Here is a 21,043-nt window from a genome sequence, read left to right on the forward strand (position 1 = left end):
ATCATCCTGCGCTGTGAGTTTGAGTTCAATTATTGAATATGTGTTCATAAAATGTTTTGTTTTTTATTATTGAAGCCTCTACATTCAGATTGGCTAACTTAATTCAAAATCAGAATACTTTATTATCCTGGAGGAAATCGGGTTGTGACATTTTAGAATGAAAAAAGAAAAGACAAAAATGAATACAAGTAAAAATATAAACACAGGTTAGAATGTGCAATACAAATGGAAAAATGTCAAATAAAAACAAAGATATATCCAGTGGGTAAAGTAAGTATTGAACACGTCACCATTTCTCTCAGTAAATATATTTCTAAAGGTGCTGTTGACGTGACATGTTCATCAGATGTCGCTAACAATCCATGCAATCCACACATGCAAAGAAATCAAACCATAGATGCCCATAAATTAAGTTATGTGTATTAAAATGGAATGACACAGGGAAAAGTATTGAACACACTTACTGAAATGTATTTCATACTTGGTACAAAAGCCTTTGTTGGTAATGACAGCTTCAATTCTATTGGATTCAAGTCAGGGGATTGGCTGGGCCATTCTAGCAGCTTTATGTTCTTTCTCTGAAACCAATTGAGAGTTTCCTTTGCTGTGTGTTTGGGGTCATTGTCTTGCTGAAATGTCCACCCTTGTTCGTCTTCATCATCCTGGTAGATGGCAGCAGATTTTTATCAAGAATGTCTGTGTACATTTTTCCATTCATCCTTCCTTAACTTATATGAAGTGTGCCAGTGCCATATGCTGAAAAACAGCCCCACACCCTGATGTACCCACCTCCAAACTTCACTGTTGCTATGGTGTTTCTGGGGTGCTGTGCAGTGCCATCTGAACTCCGAACATGGTGTGTATTATGGCATCCAAAGAGTTCAATTTTGGACTCATCTGATCCAGACTATATTCTCCCAGTATTTCACAGGCTTGTCTAAATGTTGTGCAGCAAACTTTAACCGAGCTCCAACATGCTTTTTCTTCAGGTGGAGTCTTGCGTGGTGAGCGTGCGTACAGGCCATGGCGGTTGAGTGCAGTACTTATTGTTTTCTTTGAAACAATTGTACCTGCTGATTCCAGGTCTTTCTGAAGGTCTCCACAAGTGCTCCTTGGCTCTTGGACAACTCTTCTGATAATTCTTTTCACTCCTCTGTCAGAAATCTTGCGAGGAGCACCTGGTCGTGGCTGGTTTATGGTGAAATGATGTTCTTTCCACTTCCGGATTATGGCTCCAACAGTGCTCACTGGAACATCCAGGAGTTTAGAAATCCTTCTGTAATGCCATCATGTTTTGTAACAGTAAGGTTGTGAAGGTCTTGAGAGAGCTCTTTGCTTTTACCCATCATGAGATCTCTCTTGTGTGATACCTTGGTAATGAGAGACCTGTTTATAGGCCATCAGTTGGGACTGAACCAGCTGATATTAATTTGCACTGAGGGGCAGGATTGCTTTCTAATCACTGATAGATTTCAGCTGGTGTCTTGGCTTTCCATTCCTTTTTGCACCTCCCTTCATGTGTTCAATACTTTTTCCCTGTGTCATTCCATTTTAATTCACATAACTTCATTTATGGACATCTATGGTTTGATTTCTTTGCATGTGTGGATTGCATGGGTTGTTGTTAGCACCTTTAGAAATATATTTACTGAGAAAAATGGTGACGTGTTCAATACTTATTTTACCCGCTGTATATGCAAACATAAGAAACGGAGGAAGAAGTAAGGGATAATGTCCAGCGGGGCGGTCATTATGGGGAATAAGCACACACTACAGGAACATGAACCAAATATGAACCAAAACCTAAAATAATGCACTACGTGGTTGTTTCTCAGCCTGAATAATGTGCAATAATGTCTTCACATCTCTGACTTTGTTTCTCCTCAGGCTACAGGAGCTCACGGTTTGCTCCGAGGACAATGTGGACGTTCACGACATAGAGCTAATGCAGTACATCAACGTGGACTGCTCCAAGCTCAAGAGACTGCTACAAGGTTAGCTTACTGTTCATACAGCGCCACACTCCCCTTAAAGGAATGGTGACATTATTTGTTGGCACATATTTCAGATTTAACTGTCTGTTTCTTATTCAAGGGTTCTGTAAAGAAGTTAATTTAGTTTATCTTTGTGATGTATTAATTCTGTTTTCTTTCTTTGTCCAGAAACTGTGTTGAAGTTTAGAGCTCTCAAGAAGCCTGCCCAGCTAGCAGTCATCAACAGTTTAGAGAAGGTACTCATCATCTTGTTACCCAACCTAAGTTAATCCAACTTTCAACAATATCTGCCGCCTTATGTTCGCCACAGGAGCAGCTCCAGTATGATTTAGTCCGTGCTAAATTAGCCTTCGGTGGTATTGATTATTTTTGGTCTAAACCGGGTAACAGGGACTTACTGTCGCCGTGCGCTCTCATACCAAAATGCAAATTCTCTCCGTAAAATGTTACAGTGATAACAAAGTGATATGTTAAAGCAGGCTTACACTGAAACTGAGATTTCTGAGTTACATCCTTTCTTTTACTCCTTTTTTCTGTAGAGGAAGTAAAGGAACCGGAACTCTGGATGTATTTGTGGTTTGAAGTGCAATATATGACTCAGCAGCTTTAAGACTTGAAGAAACTAACATTTTCCGCTTTACTCTAATGCAGTATTTTCACCGTAAAGTGGGCGGGGCAGTAATTTTGGCCGGAAGGGACGTTAGCGCCCTCATACTATATTTTCTAGAAAAACCCATAAAATACTGATATTTGTAAAAACGCAGATTATTCAGCAGATATCCGATCGACCCCTGTGCCCTGTACTAATGAATATCTGAGATGTAAACAACAATAAAGGGCATAATAGAGTGTATACTTCCTCTTATACTCACACTGTTATCTCTCTACAGGCGTTTTGGAACTGGGTGGAGAATTACCCAGACGAGTTCACCATGCTTTACCAGCGCCCGCAGGCCGACATGGCAGGTATGAATGGATTCACAACATTTGACCTGGACTGAATCTCTGCACTGATCGCACATTGCCTACAAATTTACTTGAGTTCATGAAAACTTGATGGTTATTATTAAATATCAGAGTTCTAAAGATACAATTGGTTAAAAAAAAGCATCCAAACCAGTGCCAGTCATCAATAAATTCCTGTTTGTGTCTGATAAGGCACTTGTTATTTTCAAGGCCGAGTCTCAGACTTAAAATACGTTCATTGTGAAAATTAAATCCTGTTTATGGAGAAGTCTCTATGATAAAATATTTGATTTATTCTTGCACATTTCAGATAAATAAAGATAACTATTTACTGACTAGTTGTATATCGTAGAACAAAATGTCAAAATATCGTAAGCTTGTCAAAACCACAGATCTTAATTCAGGATGATGTTAGCATTTTAGTGTTCAAATAAGATAAGTACTTTATCGATCCCAATCTGGGAAATGTTTGTGTTGCAGCAGCATAAAAAGACAAGGCATTGTACACAGTCAAATAAAAAAGCTAGAAATAAACAATTAAAAATGTAAACATCTCAATAGAAATAAAATAGCATTAAAAAAGTTTAAATTCTACATGTCTGAAGGAAAATGTACGCAAAATATAAACAACATGTTTACATTAGCAAATCATTAAAAAACACAGTTAAAATGATATTGCTTGTTTGAAGTTAATGTGTCAGCACTGTTCTTGTTGTCCTTAGTTGAATCTTTCTGGTTTATTGCACTTATTGTAAGTCGCTTTGGATAAGAGCATCATGTAAATGCTATGTAATGTAAAAAGCTAAATCATTTCTGGGTTTAAGACTCATTCCAGCCCCAATATACAAGACTTTAAACCCAGAGAAAAAAACCGCCTGATGTTTGGGATGTTTACCATGGGGCTTCTGATAATAACATTGTAATTCTGTGTTTGTGTTCAGAAGCTGCAGAGAAGCTGTTTGACCTGGTGGACAGCTTTGCAGAGAGCGCCAAGAGGAAGGCAGCTGTGTGGCATCTGCAGATCATCCTCCTCATCCTCTGTCCAGAGATCACACACACCATCTCCAAAGACACCGTGGAAGAGAGCAAGGCCAATAAGGTTGGAGGATGGAACACCCACCCACACAAGCACACATTGTGGAGATTGACTCCAGCACTCACACACACTTCCCTCCCCTCCTGTGTCTGCAGAAACTGTTTTTGGAAAGCATGAGGAAAGCTTTAGCGGGCCAGGGGGGCAGCAAGCAGCTGATGGAGAGCGCTGCAATCGCCTGTGTCAAACTGTGTAAAGCCTCCACCTACATCAACTGGGAGGACCACTCCACCATCTTCCTCCTGGTGCAGTCCATCGTCATGGATCTCAAGGTCTGTGCAGTCTCTGAAGATGCATTCATTTCCAGCGTTGATCCTTTTGTTGGTTAGATTTATTATTAAAACTCCAAGGCAAAGAAAGTGATGCCAGAAAACAATATCTCTGTTGGTCAAAAACTGTATAATGAGTCCAGAAATATGAAGATGGTGTCAGATGTCTAGTCAGACGGCAGAGACAGCTTTGTTTTTACGGAGGATAAATAGGGAATGGATGTCCGGTGGGTCTGCCGGTGGACGGGTGGCAGGCAGCAGGCTTACACTGAAACTGTGATTTCTGAATTACATCCTTTCTCTTACTCTCATTTTTCTGTAGAGGAAGTAAAGAAACCGGACGTCTGGATTTATTTGTTGTTTGAGGTCCAATATATGACTCAGCAGCTTTAAGACTTGAAGAAACTATTATTTTCCGCTTCGCTGTAATGCAGTATTTCCACCAGAAAGTGGGCGGGGCCTTATTTTGGGCGGAAGTGACGTTAGCGCCCTCATACTATATTTTTCTAGAAAAACCCCTGTGCTATACACATTTCTTATTGAAATATATTTCAATTGTCTCATCTTGTGCACATTTTGGAAATCTCATCATTATCTCCTTGTGGAAATATTAGTATTTTATTTTGGTTGGACATTTGACTTTAACTTCTTATATTCAGATATCAAATATCTGATTTTTTCCCTTTCTTTTTATATTGCAGATTTCTTAACTTTTTTAGTTTGAATGTATGTTTTTATTGATCTCATTCTTAAAGGAAAAGTTGTCTGTGTATGGATCAAAGTACTTTGTTTATCCTGAGGGATATTGGGTTTTGTGAAATAACTCCATGTCAGAGGGATATAAAACTAAAGTTAAATCAATAAAAAAAGGATAGAATAAAACCATTTATATGAACATAAGAAGTAAGAATTTGCGATGAAATGAAGATATCGCTATTCAAATAGGACATTTAAATAAAAGATGAATAAAATAGAATAAAAAAATATACTTAAATATGTTTACAGCCCCGGAGAAAATTAAGAGACCACTCCACCTTCTTAAATCTTTATCTCTACATCAATGGCAGCCATTCGAGTGTCTGTTTAAATCCGACACAGAAAAGAAAAAGTCAGTAGTTTATAGAATAGAATTACATTGATTTATTTATGTTTTACTCAAACACATATCTATAAAAGATAAAACAAGAGAAAATGATAATGCTGAAGTGGTCTCTTAATTTCTGCGGCTGTACACCAGATAAGGTGCTTTTGAACAACCTCACGTGACCTGTGGCTCTCCCTGCTCCCCCAGGCTCTACTCTTCAACCCAGCGAAACCCTTCTGGAGAGGGACGGGGACCCAGAACGCTGACGTGGAGCTCATGATGGACTGCTTTGTCTCCTGTTTCCGCATCAATCCTCACAACAACCAGCACTTTAAGGTAGACTTTGATTATATCGTAACAACATGGCGCAGGTCTCTAATATTATCTGCTCCATCTCAATCCGGTGATTGTTTTCTCTGCGCCCTGAAGGTCTGCTTGGCCTCCTCCTCTCCCTCCACCTTCCACTTTGTCCTGGTCAACTCGTTGCACAGAATCATCACTAATGTAAGTCTGCAGAGCTTCTCCATGAAGGAGTGATGATGGAATCATTTGCTGCGTCTCTTCACCCATGTCCCTCTGTCTTCCTGCAGTCCCATCTGGACTGGTGGCCTAAGATCGATGCCGTGTACTGCTACTCTGGAGAGCTCCGCTTTATGTTCTCCGACACGCTCAACCGGGTGATACAAGCTGCCGCCACCCACGCTCCAGTACGCATGACCCCAGTGAGAGGACTTTAGTACATTACTGTTATTTAGTTTTGACTTTATTCAATTTCATTTTATATTATCTTTTTATTGCCCTTTCTTATATTACTATGTTTAGATACATATCATTATTTTATTGTATTTTTTATTGGACATTTAACTCCTTATGTTTATATATATATGTGTTATCTTTTTATTTTACTTTCTTAACTTATGTTTCTATAAATATCTTTATCGGTGTTTATTTTTATTGAACATTCTTATTTAAATACTTGTGTTTTTATTTCAAATTCTTATAATCTTATGTTTATTTTATTGTCATTATTACTTTTACTAAGGTTTATATAAATGTCTTTGGTTTTTTTGAAACCTTTTTATTGCACATTTTAACTTTAAGTTCCTATCTTACCACCAAAGTATTTATTTGATCTATAGTAGACATTTTACTTATCTTTATTTTTGCTTGTTTTATTGGACATTTTATTGCGTTTATATAAGTATATTTATTTGATAACATTTTGTTATTATCACATGTTATTGGACACTTTTGTATGCATGTCTTTATTTTATAATATATATTTATTCTTTCATGCTGTAACTTATGTTTATATAAATATTTGTATTTTATTTCATTTTATTTATTTATAAAATAAAGCGCTTTGTCCCAGGATAAATAAAGTTTTCTTTCTTTAAATTCTGATTCTCCGTGTGTTCTGCTCCCCCCCACAGAGTCTGACTTTCAAAGGGAAGATAAGCACCAGCCTTAAGTACAAAGAGAAAGCCACAGAACTGGACACTCGAAGCTACAAGTGCCTCCTCCTCGCTCTGGTCAAACTCATTCACGCAGACCCCAGACTCATGCTGCATGTGAGGCTCAGAACCATCTCCAACGTTACTGATACCTTTTAATAATGATCAGCCCTACATTGACTTATTTTCTCGCACCTATTCCCCAGAACCCGGTCAAGCAGGCTCCAGACATGCAGAGCAGCACGGCGGAGCTCATCACCGGCCTGGTGCAGCTGGTGCCGCTCACTAACACCACCCAGCTGTCCCAGGAAGCTATGGAGGTCAGGCGCACTCCCTCCCCTTCACTAAACGCACCACTAACACTCATTTTATTATGGCAGCCTGTTGGCACAGTTTGTGAGAAGAATTGGAGTTGTTTCGGATACACTATTCCCAACTTTCTTTTCTAATTAATAGATTTTCAATGATGATTAAAGACACGCTATTCAAACACAAAAGAGGAACAGCTTAAGTGATGTGTAGCAATTTTTTAGCCAAAAGACTTGTAATTAAAACGTGAAAAACATATTGCGTATTATTTCAACTTTCTATGTTAATATAGATATTTTTAATCTAATTTATTTGACTTGTTATTTTATTTCTTTTGTTTATATTGACATTTTTTCACAATTTTTTCACAATTATTTCTCTTATTTTTATTTAATCCTTATATGGGTCAACTGTCATGAAACCGTACTTCCCCAAGGTTATAAATAAAGTATTCCGATATCTTTAAGCTTCTGGAAAAATGTAAAAACGCTGAACAGTATTTGTGATTTTTAAATAGCAGAGGGGTCCTTCCTTCCTGCAGCGGTCAGACTTTACAACCACCACAGCCCCGGGGTAGACCCCCCACACACATACATAAAAACAAAGATTATTACACCTGTCGTGCAATACTACTTGTGTGGAATACATTTACCGTAAATAGCTGCAATATATACTACCAACGTTTTATACTTTCGCCTGGCTGCTTTATTGCTTGTAAATTATTTGAATGCATGCTTCTTGAGTGATATATTAAGATATTAAGCTACCTTTGCTCTAACAATCGTAAATTGTGGTACAAATAAAGGTATCCTGATTCTGATATTGTGAATATGTCATATAATATAATATAGACCAGCGGTTCCCAAACTGTTTTTGCGGCACACCCACTTCTACGTCCCAACCGGGTTGACGCACCCCCAAAAAAACGCAAAAAAACCAAAACGCATCAAAGCTTTGTTTTATCGCCATATAAATAACTTTGTCATGAGACGTTCCACTTGACAGTTTCCCTGATTTCAGCCAGTTAATCATATTTGAAAGAATGAATGAAACGAGTTGGCGCCCATATATCCTAGGCTACAGTGAAACAGTTTCTATCAAAAACTAATAAATGATAGTTTTTTGATTTAAAATAAAAGGGATTACAAAGGAAATGTTTATTGTTCCTGTTTTTTATTGTAGCCTATGGAAAAATCCCACTTAAAAAAGAACACTGTAATATTTTTACACCAGACCACCATTACATGTTTGATCTCGCGCACCCCCTAGTGGCGGGGTGCGCACACCACACTTTGGGAATCCCTGATGCAGACAATGGAAGCGTTTAACCAGTAGAGGGCAGTCACTGCACATTTAGAACACGCATGTAGAATTCAAACACTTTATCATTAAATGTCTTGATTTTCTAGCAGAATCTATCAGCACCAGTATTTAATACCAACCTACATTGGTTTATAGCTAAAAAAGAAAGTGATTTTGGGGTTGAGTTACTTAATTTGTTATACTGTTAAACTCATACTAATGAAAAAACATTGTTTCTTTGTCTCCCCCCCCCCCCCCTCCTTGTGTGATGTCTCGTCTGTTTTCAGGCTCTGTTAGTTCTGCACCAGCCAGAGACTATAGAGCTGTGGAATCCTGAAACCCCCATAGAGACGTTTTGGGACATTAGGTACAGAACATTGTTCTCATCCTTCGTTAAGACCCTATCCAAGGGGGTACAGACTTCACTCACAACTCCTTCCTTTCTCTGTTTCTTCCTTCAGTTCACAGGTGCTCTTCCTCATCTGCCGCAAACTGATTGGCCATCAGCTCGTCAACGGGACAGAAGTTCTCAAGTGGCTGAGGGAGATCCTGATCTGCAGGAACAAGTTTCTGCTCAAGAACAAGGTACAGTCCTGTTCCTAAGCACAGCTGCTCTTAGTCACACCGAGTAGACCCAGAGACGGAGGTGAGGAGCTACACAGATTTTGACCTACATTTTAAAAATGTTTACAAAATCACCTTATTAAAAGAAATTCACCTGAACTTTTAGAAATAACCTATTTTTTTTCTAAATGCCTTGATTTTAGAAAAGTCTTATGAGTTTTATAAAGTCCCTAATTTCCGCAAAGTTGATTGTTTTTCCAAAATTCACTTAATTAAAAATAAAAGTTGTATTAAAAGATAATTTGTAATTTTTTGGTCACACTGTGACTAAATGACCAAACTTTTCCCAAAATGACTATTTTTGAAATGATCCAAAATGCATTTTAAAAAAAGTAAATGTTTTGCTTGAGAATAGGGTCATTTTAAAAAAACAATAAATGTATTGACAGGACAAATGTGAAATATTTAATTTGGCCCCTCCCACTGTTCAGTGAAGCCCTCCTGCAGTATGTCTCCCTGGCTCCGAGGCAGAGTTTGTTGCATGTGAAATGTTTCTTTGCTCCTTGATGGTTGCAGGAGTGTGCCACTATGGGCGGAGGGATCCCCATCTGCCGGCAGGCGCAGACGAAGCTGGAGGTGTCGCTCTACATGTTCCTGTGGAGCCCAGACACCGAGGCGGTGCTGGTGGCCATGTCGTGTTTCCGCCACCTCTGTGAGGAGGCTGACATCCGCAGCGCCGCCGACGAGGTGCCCGTCCAGAACATCCTGCCCAACTACCCCACTTTCAGTGAACTGGCCTCCGTCAGCAACATGATGGGGACAGGTCAGTACCGTCAGGCCCACACAGACACGTCAAGCACTCAGCATTTAAAACAAATAAATAAGATGGAGCAACTGTAACAAAAATCCAATTTGCACTGTACAATAAGTAAAAATACATATTTTTCTCTGAAGAGAAACGTATGTCGATTTTCAAAGTAATGTTTAGAAAGTTTGGTGATATTGACAAAAATGTAATCATTTCAATTTGTGACAGAAGCATGACCAGCATCTTCCAAAATGTCTATTTCAATTTCAATTTTTTGAAATAGTTATTTTTGGAGAATTAATTCATTTTATCGACTGGGATAAATCATGCATTCTGACTCTTATTCTGACATAGCAAACGACTGATTTTCATTATATTAAAAACAGCTAACACAAACATTTAACAAACCTTCAAATATGACATGTATTTAATTTTTGACAATGAGCCAAACTTCGAAATAATATACATTATATTAATATCATATACATTTTTGAAATTGTATTGCAAACATTATAATGTAAAAACTTGAAGAAATATCACTGTAATAATAATAATGTGTTTAAATACAGGGCAGAGTCCAAGACAACACCTAGATTTCGGGTCTTTGTTGAAGTAAAAATCGTATAGACATTTAGTTGAATTTCTGAGTAGTTCTTTGAGTTTGAGTGTTCCATCCTGGGGGATCAGTTGTTGGGAAAGCAATGTAGAAAACTCAGCCTAGTTAGCTGTGGTCCTTTAGTGCTGCTCAGTACAACATATGGTCATCCGAGGGTTAGGATCAGTAACTGCCACTGACGAGCTTCACTTACTGTTGATGTATTCAATGGTAACACGACAGTCTTTAGGACTTTTCTTCAACATTTGGGAGGCATCCTTATACTTAATTATTCCTTTGTCTGTATTTTGGACATATTGGCCCATGTCTGGTTGTTGGGAAGTATTCATCTTCCAATTTCTGGCAAGATATTATGGATATAAGCTCATATAATGGATGTTATGGAAAGCAGACGTATGGCTGGAACTCTACCATGCACATATTTCATTCCAATTTTAATTTAGTTTCTATAGGTACACCCATATCTCAATGTAAATATTGCTATATTTTTAATGTTGTTATGTTTTATTTTGATGTATGCACCATAACACCTAGTGAAATTCCTCGTTTGTATTCTACACATTGTATCGGTGTTACCAACTGGAGCGTCCGTTAACGTGTTGGACTTGTTTCCACAGGCCGGTCCACATTACAGAAGAGAGTGATGGCCCTGCTGCGGAGGGTGGAGCACCCCACACCGGGAAACATCGAGGTGACATTCAATTCATATTCAAACCCCTATAATACGTTGATTAAAAAGATGTCAGGTTAGCATTTCTCTTTGCTCAGTTCTCTCACAGGAGGTTTATTTTTATTAATGCTGTGCTTTTCTTGTATATTGAGTGATTATATTCATATAGAATTAGTTGAATTGTCTTTTTGCTGTGATGACATGACCATTAAGTAGCGTGTGCAGTGCTGTTAATGCACCATTTATTTCCTTCAGGCCTGGGAGGACACGTATGCCAAGTGGGACCAGGTCACCAAGCAGATTCTCAACTCCCCTAAAAACAAGGCCGATGATGGGCAGGTAAGCTTGCTACACCAGGGAGCTCTCCTCTCCGCCTACTCCGTCACATCTCACCTGGTTTTCTTTGAATATTGATAAGGTATTGATGAGATATTTGCGTGAACGAGAAGTTGAACAGGGGAACCTAATAAAGTGGCCAGTGAGTGTATGTGCGACTGTATTTAGGCTCTTTCTTTAGGGAATAAAATGTCCATTAAAAGCATTACTTATATGTAAATGCATCATCATCATACAAACAATCATTAAAAGCCAACAAAAACTATTACTACAAGCCATAAGGGTAAAGATAAGAATTACAAAAGTAACAGTGCTGTCTAAGATATTAAGATAAGATGTACCTTTATTAATTCCTGTGGGGAAATTCAGGAGCAGCAGATTGAGAAAGAAAAACAGTACAGATGCACACAAGGATAAAAATAAAATAAAAAAGTGTATAGTAACGGTTTTAAAACAGACTGTTAGAAAAAAAAAGAATTAGGGGGCATGTATACATTTCGGATTAATAGTTATTTGATTTCCTAAAAATCAGTGACAAAGAAAAGTCTTCAGTCTCGATTTCAAATCAGTTAGAGTCGCAGCAGACCTGCAGTTTTCTGGTAGTTTGTTCCAGAAATATTGAAAATAAAATGTTTACATTGAGAAATTGTGTTTTGTAATGAGAAGTAGCCTCGATGGTGTGGTGCTCCTGCAGTTCAGCGTCTCTCTGTTTCTCCCCCCCCCCCCCCCCACACAGCAGGAGTGGATCAACATGACGGGCTTCCTGTGTGCTCTGGGTGGCGTGTGCCTCCAGCAGCGCAGCACCCCTGGCCCGGCCACCTACAGCCCCCCTATGGGCCCCATGAGCGAGCGCAAACACTCCATGATCTCCATGGGCCCCTGCGACGTCTACAACCCCGTGGTCTCGGTGTCCTCGTGCTCGTCGTCGGCCTCCAACGAGTCGCCCGTCAGCCGCTTCGTGGACCGGCTGCTGGCCCTGCTGGTGTGCGGCCACGACAGGGTGGGCCTCCACGTGCGCACCAACGTCAAAGACCTGCTGGGGCTGGAGCTCAGCCCTGCCCTCTACCCCATGCTCTTCAACAAGCTGAGGAACAGCATCGGGAAGTTCTTCGACACGCAGGGGCCGGTGAGTGGCACTACGGCAACACCAGTAATGTTGGAGCGATATCAGTCACAGCTTGTTTTGTAGATTACCAAACCTTTGAATTTCAGTATTTTAGACGTGGTTGTTTGAATTCCAAATTTATCTTTTGGAGCAATAAATAAGTAGCTATCCATGTCCCGAATTTGGTTTTCCCCTGGTGTTGTGTTCGAAAGCTGTTTCCGTTCATGTTGTTCGGACTGATTTGACTGATTTAACTCAGTTCAAAACACTCAAACAATGACCATCATCCAACATTGTTTTTACTACATCATAACCAACTTATTATGCATTCATATCCGTACAATCCTGTCTTAATTTTATTTTATAGCCCAAACACATTACACCACATATTCAAAGTAAATTCCTCATTAAATTCCTTATAGTGAAGACTGGATAACTATGTTATCTGAGAATAGTGTCGCAGGGACGGTGTATTTTTGTTGGCTGACCCGGAAGTAAGCTGCGCATGCGTTCCCTCGACAAAAAAGCAATGCGATTTCTCTGATATCTGTGGAAAACAAACCTGTTTGATAAATGCACATTTTGTTCAGCCGGATAATCTCCACGTCTACCCTATTTTTATCATTTTCGAATCATAAATCTAATCGCCAGAAGCAATATGCTAACGTTATGCTGTAAACGAACTACAGACGAGTACATCAGGGTCGCACGACTTCAACGTCACGCCAACTTAAGATCCTTAAGTTGGCAGATTCAGAATTGTACAAGTTGCAGCATTTGCTTCACTGCTGATGTATTTAATGTCGTAGGACAAAACGTGATCCGTCTCTTAAGCTTGTGTCAACCAGAGACCTTATTTCAAGCTATATTCGTCTAAAATCAACGCTGAATCTGGATTCCCACACCAGAACACCAAATTAAACTCTTTTTTTTGGGAGACCTTTAGACTTGGCTGAAAATGTCAAAATGAGTTGTGTAGTGTTTTTAAAGCTGTTGTGGAAGATAACATGAAGTTTTGTTCCGATAAAAAAAACTAGAGGGTAGTATTATATCATTTCAACTTGAAGCGGGTCACGGGAGACGCAAACACAACATAAGGGTTAAGCTGAGTTGTCGGAACTGTGCTTACGCGCTATTAAACTAGAAAGCCAGATTTAATTGCACGTCTTGTTTAAATTTGTACTCATTCTTGGTTTCTTGTGCCATGTTTTTCTTCCACCCACCCCAAGGTTCAATTTCTGATGTTCTCAGATGTATCGTAAAACCTCAGAAAGGTTTGAAATGTACACCCGTTTGGTTTCTCGTGTTTCCAGGTCCCTATCAACGACACTAACACCCAGTTTGTGGAGCAGACCATAGCCATCATGAAGAACCTTCTGGATAACCACACAGAGGGCAGCTCTGAACACCTGGGGCAGGCCAGCATCGAGACCATGATGCTCAACCTGGTCAGGTCAGTCCTCCCTGAACGAGCTAAGGTGGTGAAAAACTCATCTTCCTCGAATTGTGACTTAAACAGGGTCGCCGCGGAAAAGTCCTTAAGTCTTATAAGTCTTACATTTATTTTTTGATATTCAAGGTCTTAACATGTTAAAAAGGTCTGGAATTTTAGGAGGAGAGGTATTAAATTTGATCTGGGGTAGAATGAACGAGTGTGTCTATTTTTTGTTAAATGTGTATGATTTATTTTAGCGGTAACGTTATTTTGAATCCTGCAACATCCATACCTATTTGTTCTGTATGTGAAATAGCGCACACTCCACTTACTAGGTGGTGGTAGAACGCCTTGTGTGTCTGTGATCCGCATTTTAAGGCAGAAGAAGAACGTGTTTATCCAGCTTCAGCTTGAAAGCTGCCGCAGACTAAAAGGAACATGAACAATCGGTAAATGCACATTTAATGAGAAGTGGTTTGAGGACGACAAGTATCGTGGCTGGCTGAAACCGTCCAGCTGCTCCTATGAGGCTTGACGTGAACTGTGTCCGAAAAACGCAAAGCATTAGATTCGCACATGAGATCAGAAAAACACAAGCGCTATGCTGGTACTCAAAGGAGAACTATGCCCGTAGAGTCGCTCGTAGCGCTACTTCTACTTTAGCTGTTACAACTAATATATCCGCTCTGGCTAAGGCTTCAGTGCCAACTTCCAGTCAGACAGCATTCAGTTCTTTTTGATCCATTTTTTTGTGGTGGTATTGTCTTTTCTTTTTAGAGGTCTTAAAAAGGTCTTAAAAGTCATTAAATGTGCAGATACCCTGTTAAAGACATGAGGTGTACTGACCTGCCCACCCTCCCTCAGGTATGTGCGCATCCTGGGCAACGTGGTCCACGCCATCCAGATCAAAACCAAACTGTGCCAGCTGGTGGAGGTGATGATGGAGAGGAGGGATGACCTGTCCTTCTGCCAGGAGATGAAGTTCAGGTCAGTGAAGAGGGTGGATTTTCAGATATATACTCACAATTGAAGTTTCAAGGTCCCCTGCGTGCCCCTTTTTTACACATCAGACTTTCAAAACTTGGAGTAGAATATAGACACATTTAATAAACAAATTAAAAGGGTAAGAAAGGCAAACCTAAAACTCACTTTAAGATATTGCTGTGTGTCCCAATGTGAAGTATGGCAGAATGCGGTGCATTATGGGTACTTGATAGAGCTTTAATAACGGTCAAAAAGATGCTTCTGAAGTGTAAAAGTTATACGCTCTTTTTCACTCTTTAAGTAACATTTCCATTATACTGGTGTCAAAGAAAGCCACAGTTAGTTTCATAGGGATAATGAGCGGTCTGTAATGGTTTGTTACAGCAAAATGATCGTACCCAGCTAGCTAGCCAAAGGCGGCCATCATGACTCCGTGTGCGATTTGAGACGATGATAAACAGTTTAAATACAAACACTGCACGAGTGGTAACAGTCTCAATTCAGTCACAACTTATGCTTCCCTCTACTTGTCCTTTTAGATACTGAAAACGTGATCATTATTCGTAAACCGGAGTGCGCTCTGTAAAATATAACTTTATAGCTCCAAAACACTTCATTCCAAATTGTATTTTAACATATTGGCCTCAAACTAATGATGTGCTTTCAATTTAATTATTGTCCAAATGTCAGTTACTTGTGCAATCTGACCTATAATTCCTCTAACTCCTAGCATTAGCTTTAGCCCACTTAAAAAGATATTTTCACAGGCATTTATTTAAAGACCAAGTCAAATCATATTCATCAGTCAGGACAAACAAACACACCGCTCTTTAGTTCCCCTCGGTCAGAAAGGAAGGTTCCCTGACGCTGTGCTCTCTTGTCTGCAGGAACAAGATGGTGGAGTACCTGACGGACTGGGTGATGGGAACATCTAACCAGGCTGCTGATGACGACATCAAGTGTCTGACGAGGTGCGGCTCGTTCCAACTCATATAATGCAATGCGGAACTGAGAGAGCTGCTTTCTCACTGGTTTCTCTTTTGTCTGTGTGTGTGTGATGCAGGGACCTGGACCAGGCCAGCATGGAGGCAGTAGTGTCTCTGTTAGCGGGCCTCCCTCTTCAGCCAGAGGAGGGAGACGGAGTAGAACTGATGGAGGCCAAATCTCAGCTCTTCCTCAAGTGAGAACACGCCTTTAACCGACCTCCTCTGAGGCGCGGTCATACATGTATCTTGACAAATGTCATAATAATTGTTGATGTATCTAAAGATGGGCACTTAAGTTAAAGGAATACATATTTATAGAAAAATATATATGAAGGAGTGGGAGACATGTAGTGGGGAAGGCAATTTGACAGAGAGCTGACTGTGGTTGGCAGGTCAAAGTTTTGCTTGAGGAAGACCCCTCACTTTAGGTTCAGACAAGGATCCGTCCTGACACACTCTCAAAACAAACACGGACAACAGACACATGTCTAATAAAAGTACACCCTGCTGCGTCAAATCTCCAAAAAGAAAAACACGAGTACAAGCATGGAAATTCTAAATTCATGAATAAGTAAATATATAAATAGGCATCTGTGTGATGCTCCTATGATTTGTTAATTTGTGCAATAGCTGGTGGGATAAAGCTATTTTTATACCGCTTGGTTCTACTATAAGATCATTTTATCTTTCAATTATTTGTCTATTAATTTAAAATGTGTGTTGATACAAATAAGGAAAACTGAACATTGACAATAAACTGGATTTATTCATGTAAAGAAATAGGCAGGACATCACATCAAATTCATAAAAGATCAAACATGATGTAACCGGGGCACAATAGGGTGAAACAAACAAACAACTCCAATATGCGTTGTTTAAATACCGTACTGGCAAGAAATGTGTCAAAAAAATGTTTAGCTTCAAGAAAGTGTCACCATTTTAACTGGAACATGTAAAAAAGGTAAGTATGCAACCAATATTGTCAGAAGACTAAAAAAGCTCCATATAAATTCAGTCAAAAGTAAGATTTTTTTAACATATATAGAGAAAGAGGAGAAATAAGCAGTGTGAACTTGTCTACATGGACGAGCCTTTCCTAAAATATGCTGCTGTTGTTTATGTTTGTGTGCAGGTACTTCACCCTGTTCATGAACCTGCTGAACGACTGCAGCGAGGTGGAGGACGAGGGGCAGGCGGTGGGGGGTCGAAAGAGAGGAATGTCCCGCCGCCTGGCCTCTCTCCGCCACTGCACCGTGCTGGCCATGTCCAACCTGCTCAACGCTAACGTGGACAGCGGGCTCATGCACTCCATCGGTAAGGTGGACATAAAATGTCATTATTAATATCGTAGCTTTCTACAAACCCACTGATTTCCTTCATCACTCCCCCCTCCCCCCAGGTCTGGGCTACCACAAGGACCTGCAGACCCGAGCCACGTTCATGGAGGTGCTGACCAAGATCCTGCAGCAGGGCACGGAGTTCGACACGCTGGCGGAGACGGTGCTGGCCGACCGCTTCGAAAGACTGGTGGAGCTGGTTACCATGATGGGAGACCAGGGGGAGCTGCCCATCGCCATGGCACTGGCTAACGTGGTCCCGGGGTCTCAGTGGGTGTGTACCTTGTCTGATGTCTTTAAATGTTGTATTGCATGAAAAGTGTATCGGCATTGAAGTGTGTGTTCTCCAGGACGAGCTGGCCCGCGTGCTGGTGACGCTGTTCGACTCGCGCCACCTCCTCTACCAGCTGCTGTGGAACATGTTCTCCAAAGAGGTGGAGCTGGCCGACTCCATGCAGACGCTCTTCAGAGGGAACAGCCTGGCCAGCAAAATAATGACCTTCTGTTTCAAGGTGGGAAACGCAGCGCAACCCTGCCAGGAAGTCATCAAAAATGACTGCGACTATTTCTGACCGATAGCGGACACTCGTTGCATGATCATCAACTCTAGGAATATGTTTGTTTGTATTATCATATATTATGTTGGCCTGACATAGCTATTGAATATCACTACCATTAATACCACCAATTCTGTTTATAAAGTAGTTCTGTGCATGTAAAGAGGCTGTTTCTGATGTGCCAGCACTCTCTGGGCTCTCTTACGGTGACCGTATATTGGGTATGTTCTATGATTACTGACTCTGTTTGGTGCTGTGTTGTGTCAGGTCTATGGGGCAGCATACCTGCAGAAGCTCCTGGAGCCTTTATTAAGAGGGGTCATCACCACCCCTGAACACATCAGCTTTGAGGTGGACCCCACAAGGTAAGTGACATTAAAAACATTAAGTATTCACATTTTCTGACAAATAAAACAATTCAAACTATATAGCTCATTTTCAACAATTGTTACTCATGTATACTCAGCCTGGTATCATCAAATGTCTCACAGCAGGGTGGCATAATTATGTGGTGTTATTATATATTTGATCAACACATTGTTGTTAATTACTATCCTATTATGACAACAGAACCATAATAATATACAAAATGATGAACATGAGGAAAGAATTGAATGTAATTAAAACATACAGCATGCTAGTTTACATGTTAGCAGCATAATAATGTAATGTTTTATGCTGTAATGTAATGCATGTTACATTAGCTATTTAAGACAAGAAATGAAATCTGTTATCTTAGTATTAATAACAAACACAAACTGTAAAAGTATTTACCTTTTTAGCTCACACACATTCAGTCATGTACGTTTTGTAAGACGTCCACACCCCACTGGGGGCTGCACCATAAGTCAATACATTTTTTTCACTGAGGTGCTGATTTGTTATTCAAACAGTTTCAGTAACAAATAGCTGACCTTAAAGTCTTTAGAGGACCCGAACGAAAGAAAAAGTAAAATTGTCATAAAAAGAAAACGTCAAAACTCTAAGAATGACTCATAATAATATTGCTCTTATTATTAGTAATCTAAAAAGTACCAAACCGAGAACTTCCTATAAAGGTAGTACTTTTGACACCGCTGTCATGGTGGAGCTTTTCCACCCGTGCAGCAGTGGCCAGCAGATGGCAGCACAGAGGCGGAGGAAACATGAATTATATTTGTGATGTTAAATGAAGAAAAGTCACCTTTTTTCTCAGTATTCAACATAATTAATACATTAATTGTCTGTATTCTGAACATCAAAAAATGGAAGAAGAATACCTGATGTGTAAGCTTTAGATGATTCTCACTTGGATGAAACTCGATGACCGAGTTACCTCACTTGAGTATTTAAGTTTATTACAACACGCATCGGAATTCAGACATTATTGGCATAGATACGTTCATTTAAAAAAGAAAGTAACATTGAATTCACTCGACTTTATACAGTATTTCTAACACAACATATTGTTTTAAACATGATTTTAAATGGATTGTATTGTCTGTTTAACTGCATACAAACAGCTGGAGCTACGACAGCATCGTGACTTTAAATAATGGCAGCACCGATCGATGTTTTTCTGTAAATGTCAGAGTCTGTTCACATTTCCTTTTTCCGTTAACCAGTCTTTAAACACTGCCAGAGTCCATTCAGTGTTCCCTTTAGTGATTACTTCCTGTCTGACTTCTGCTGCTGATTTATCGCTGTGTTTAGTCTCTTTCTTCCTCTTGTTCTTCTCTTCTCTTTACTGGGGACACTTTAGCCATCATGAATCATAAATGTTGTTCCCCACAAATATAGAAGTTCATATTCCCAAAGTATTTTAATGGTGTTTTCTGATGAAAGAAAACCAATGTGATTTTTTTTTGTTGGCCACAGCTGATGATAAATTGACGTACTTCTTTTTGCGGAGCGATATGACTGCACATAGTCCCGTTTAAAGTAGCTTCCTTAGCACAGATCTGCTCTCTTTTTTTTTAAGCAGACAGCTGAAGTCCAAATTAACCAATCAAAATTGAGTATTCACTTCCCTCTTTTATGTTCTTCTCAGGCTGGAACAAGGGGAGAACCTGGAGGAGAACCAGAGGAACCTGCTGCAGATCACAGAGCGCTTCTTCCAGGCCATCATCGGTTCTTCCAGCGAGTTCCCCCCCCAGCTCCGCAGCGTCTGCCACTGTCTCTACCAGGTATTCCCCTCCCCCTCCCCCTCCACCCTCCCCCTCTCCCTCCACCACGGCCCCCCCAGCTGCTCACCTCAGCCTCTCTGCCCTCACCTGTGTGTGTGCAGTGTCACTTACACATTTCAAGCTCCTGCCTCTCCAACTCATCGAACAGCTGTACATACCTTTACACAATCTGCTGGACCAAAACACACAGACCTGTGGGGGTCAGGGTTTCAACGGGAAATGTTAAATAGGCACGAGGGCAGAAATCCCCTGATGCACCATGGGACACTGAATATCAGCTATATATTTAGCCTACCCGAAAGTTAGCATCGTTAGGGTTCCCTCGACTAAAAGTAATGGAATTTATCTATTTGATGGTGGACAATAAGACACGTTTATGATGTTTTGAAGCGTAAATGAAATCGTCAGAAGTAAATAGCTAACATTAGGCTGTATTAACTACATCACGGTCACACGGCTGCACCAATGCTAAGCTAAACATCAGAGCTATACATAGTGGGGTATTTACTGACGCATTTTAAGTCGAATCAGAAACAGAACTCCTTTATTTGTCCCGCAACGGGGAAGTGTACAGGATACAACAGCAGATAAAGTAAGGAAAAATATAGTTTTTTAAATGTCAAAGTATGAACACGTTAAATAACACAATAGGTAAAAAAACTAAATAGCAGATCAGGATAATAAACGTGAAATTGCAGGAGGGTATATGGCACAATGTGTGTGGGGGGGTATACCAGAGACGGTGAAAATCTAACTAAAAACAAAATGTTGACCTTTGAGACAAGAAGTGGTAAAATGCTGACTCATTTCTTTGTTTGTCGACTCATTCCTCAACACTCTATTTAGTTGATTTTTTAAAATATATCCCAAAGCACCTTACAAACACTTTGATATTGGATCAATTTGGGGTCTTGCACAAGGTCAATTCATGTTGACTACTGGGGTTGGGTATTGAACCACCGACCCCCGGATTGATTCTGACAGACACCCATTTAACCCCTGAGCTGCA

General features: G+C 40.0%; 1 protein-coding gene across 1 annotated transcript in view; it reads left to right on the forward strand.

The window, feature by feature from the left end:
* The window catches only part of nf1a (neurofibromin 1a), a 71,684-nt gene that overhangs the window by 10,081 nt on the left and 40,560 nt on the right, over positions 1-21,043 (forward strand). The window contains 25 exon segments of the mRNA XM_063906435.1: positions 1,888-1,994; positions 2,163-2,230; positions 2,885-2,960; positions 3,902-4,059; positions 4,152-4,325; positions 5,614-5,742; positions 5,836-5,910; positions 5,997-6,128; positions 6,840-6,977; positions 7,067-7,180; positions 8,759-8,838; positions 8,933-9,056; positions 9,612-9,858; positions 11,077-11,150; positions 11,385-11,468; positions 12,202-12,591; positions 13,884-14,023; positions 14,870-14,992; positions 15,877-15,960; positions 16,053-16,169; positions 17,108-17,289; positions 17,375-17,586; positions 17,663-17,824; positions 18,137-18,234; positions 19,899-20,034. Coding sequence (XP_063762505.1) covers positions 1,888-1,994; positions 2,163-2,230; positions 2,885-2,960; positions 3,902-4,059; positions 4,152-4,325; positions 5,614-5,742; positions 5,836-5,910; positions 5,997-6,128; positions 6,840-6,977; positions 7,067-7,180; positions 8,759-8,838; positions 8,933-9,056; positions 9,612-9,858; positions 11,077-11,150; positions 11,385-11,468; positions 12,202-12,591; positions 13,884-14,023; positions 14,870-14,992; positions 15,877-15,960; positions 16,053-16,169; positions 17,108-17,289; positions 17,375-17,586; positions 17,663-17,824; positions 18,137-18,234; positions 19,899-20,034 — 3,424 coding nt within the window.

The sequence above is a fragment of the Eleginops maclovinus genome, chromosome 18 (genome assembly GCF_036324505.1).
Source record: "Eleginops maclovinus isolate JMC-PN-2008 ecotype Puerto Natales chromosome 18, JC_Emac_rtc_rv5, whole genome shotgun sequence".
NCBI classification, from domain to species: Eukaryota; Metazoa; Chordata; class Actinopteri; order Perciformes; family Eleginopidae; genus Eleginops; species Eleginops maclovinus.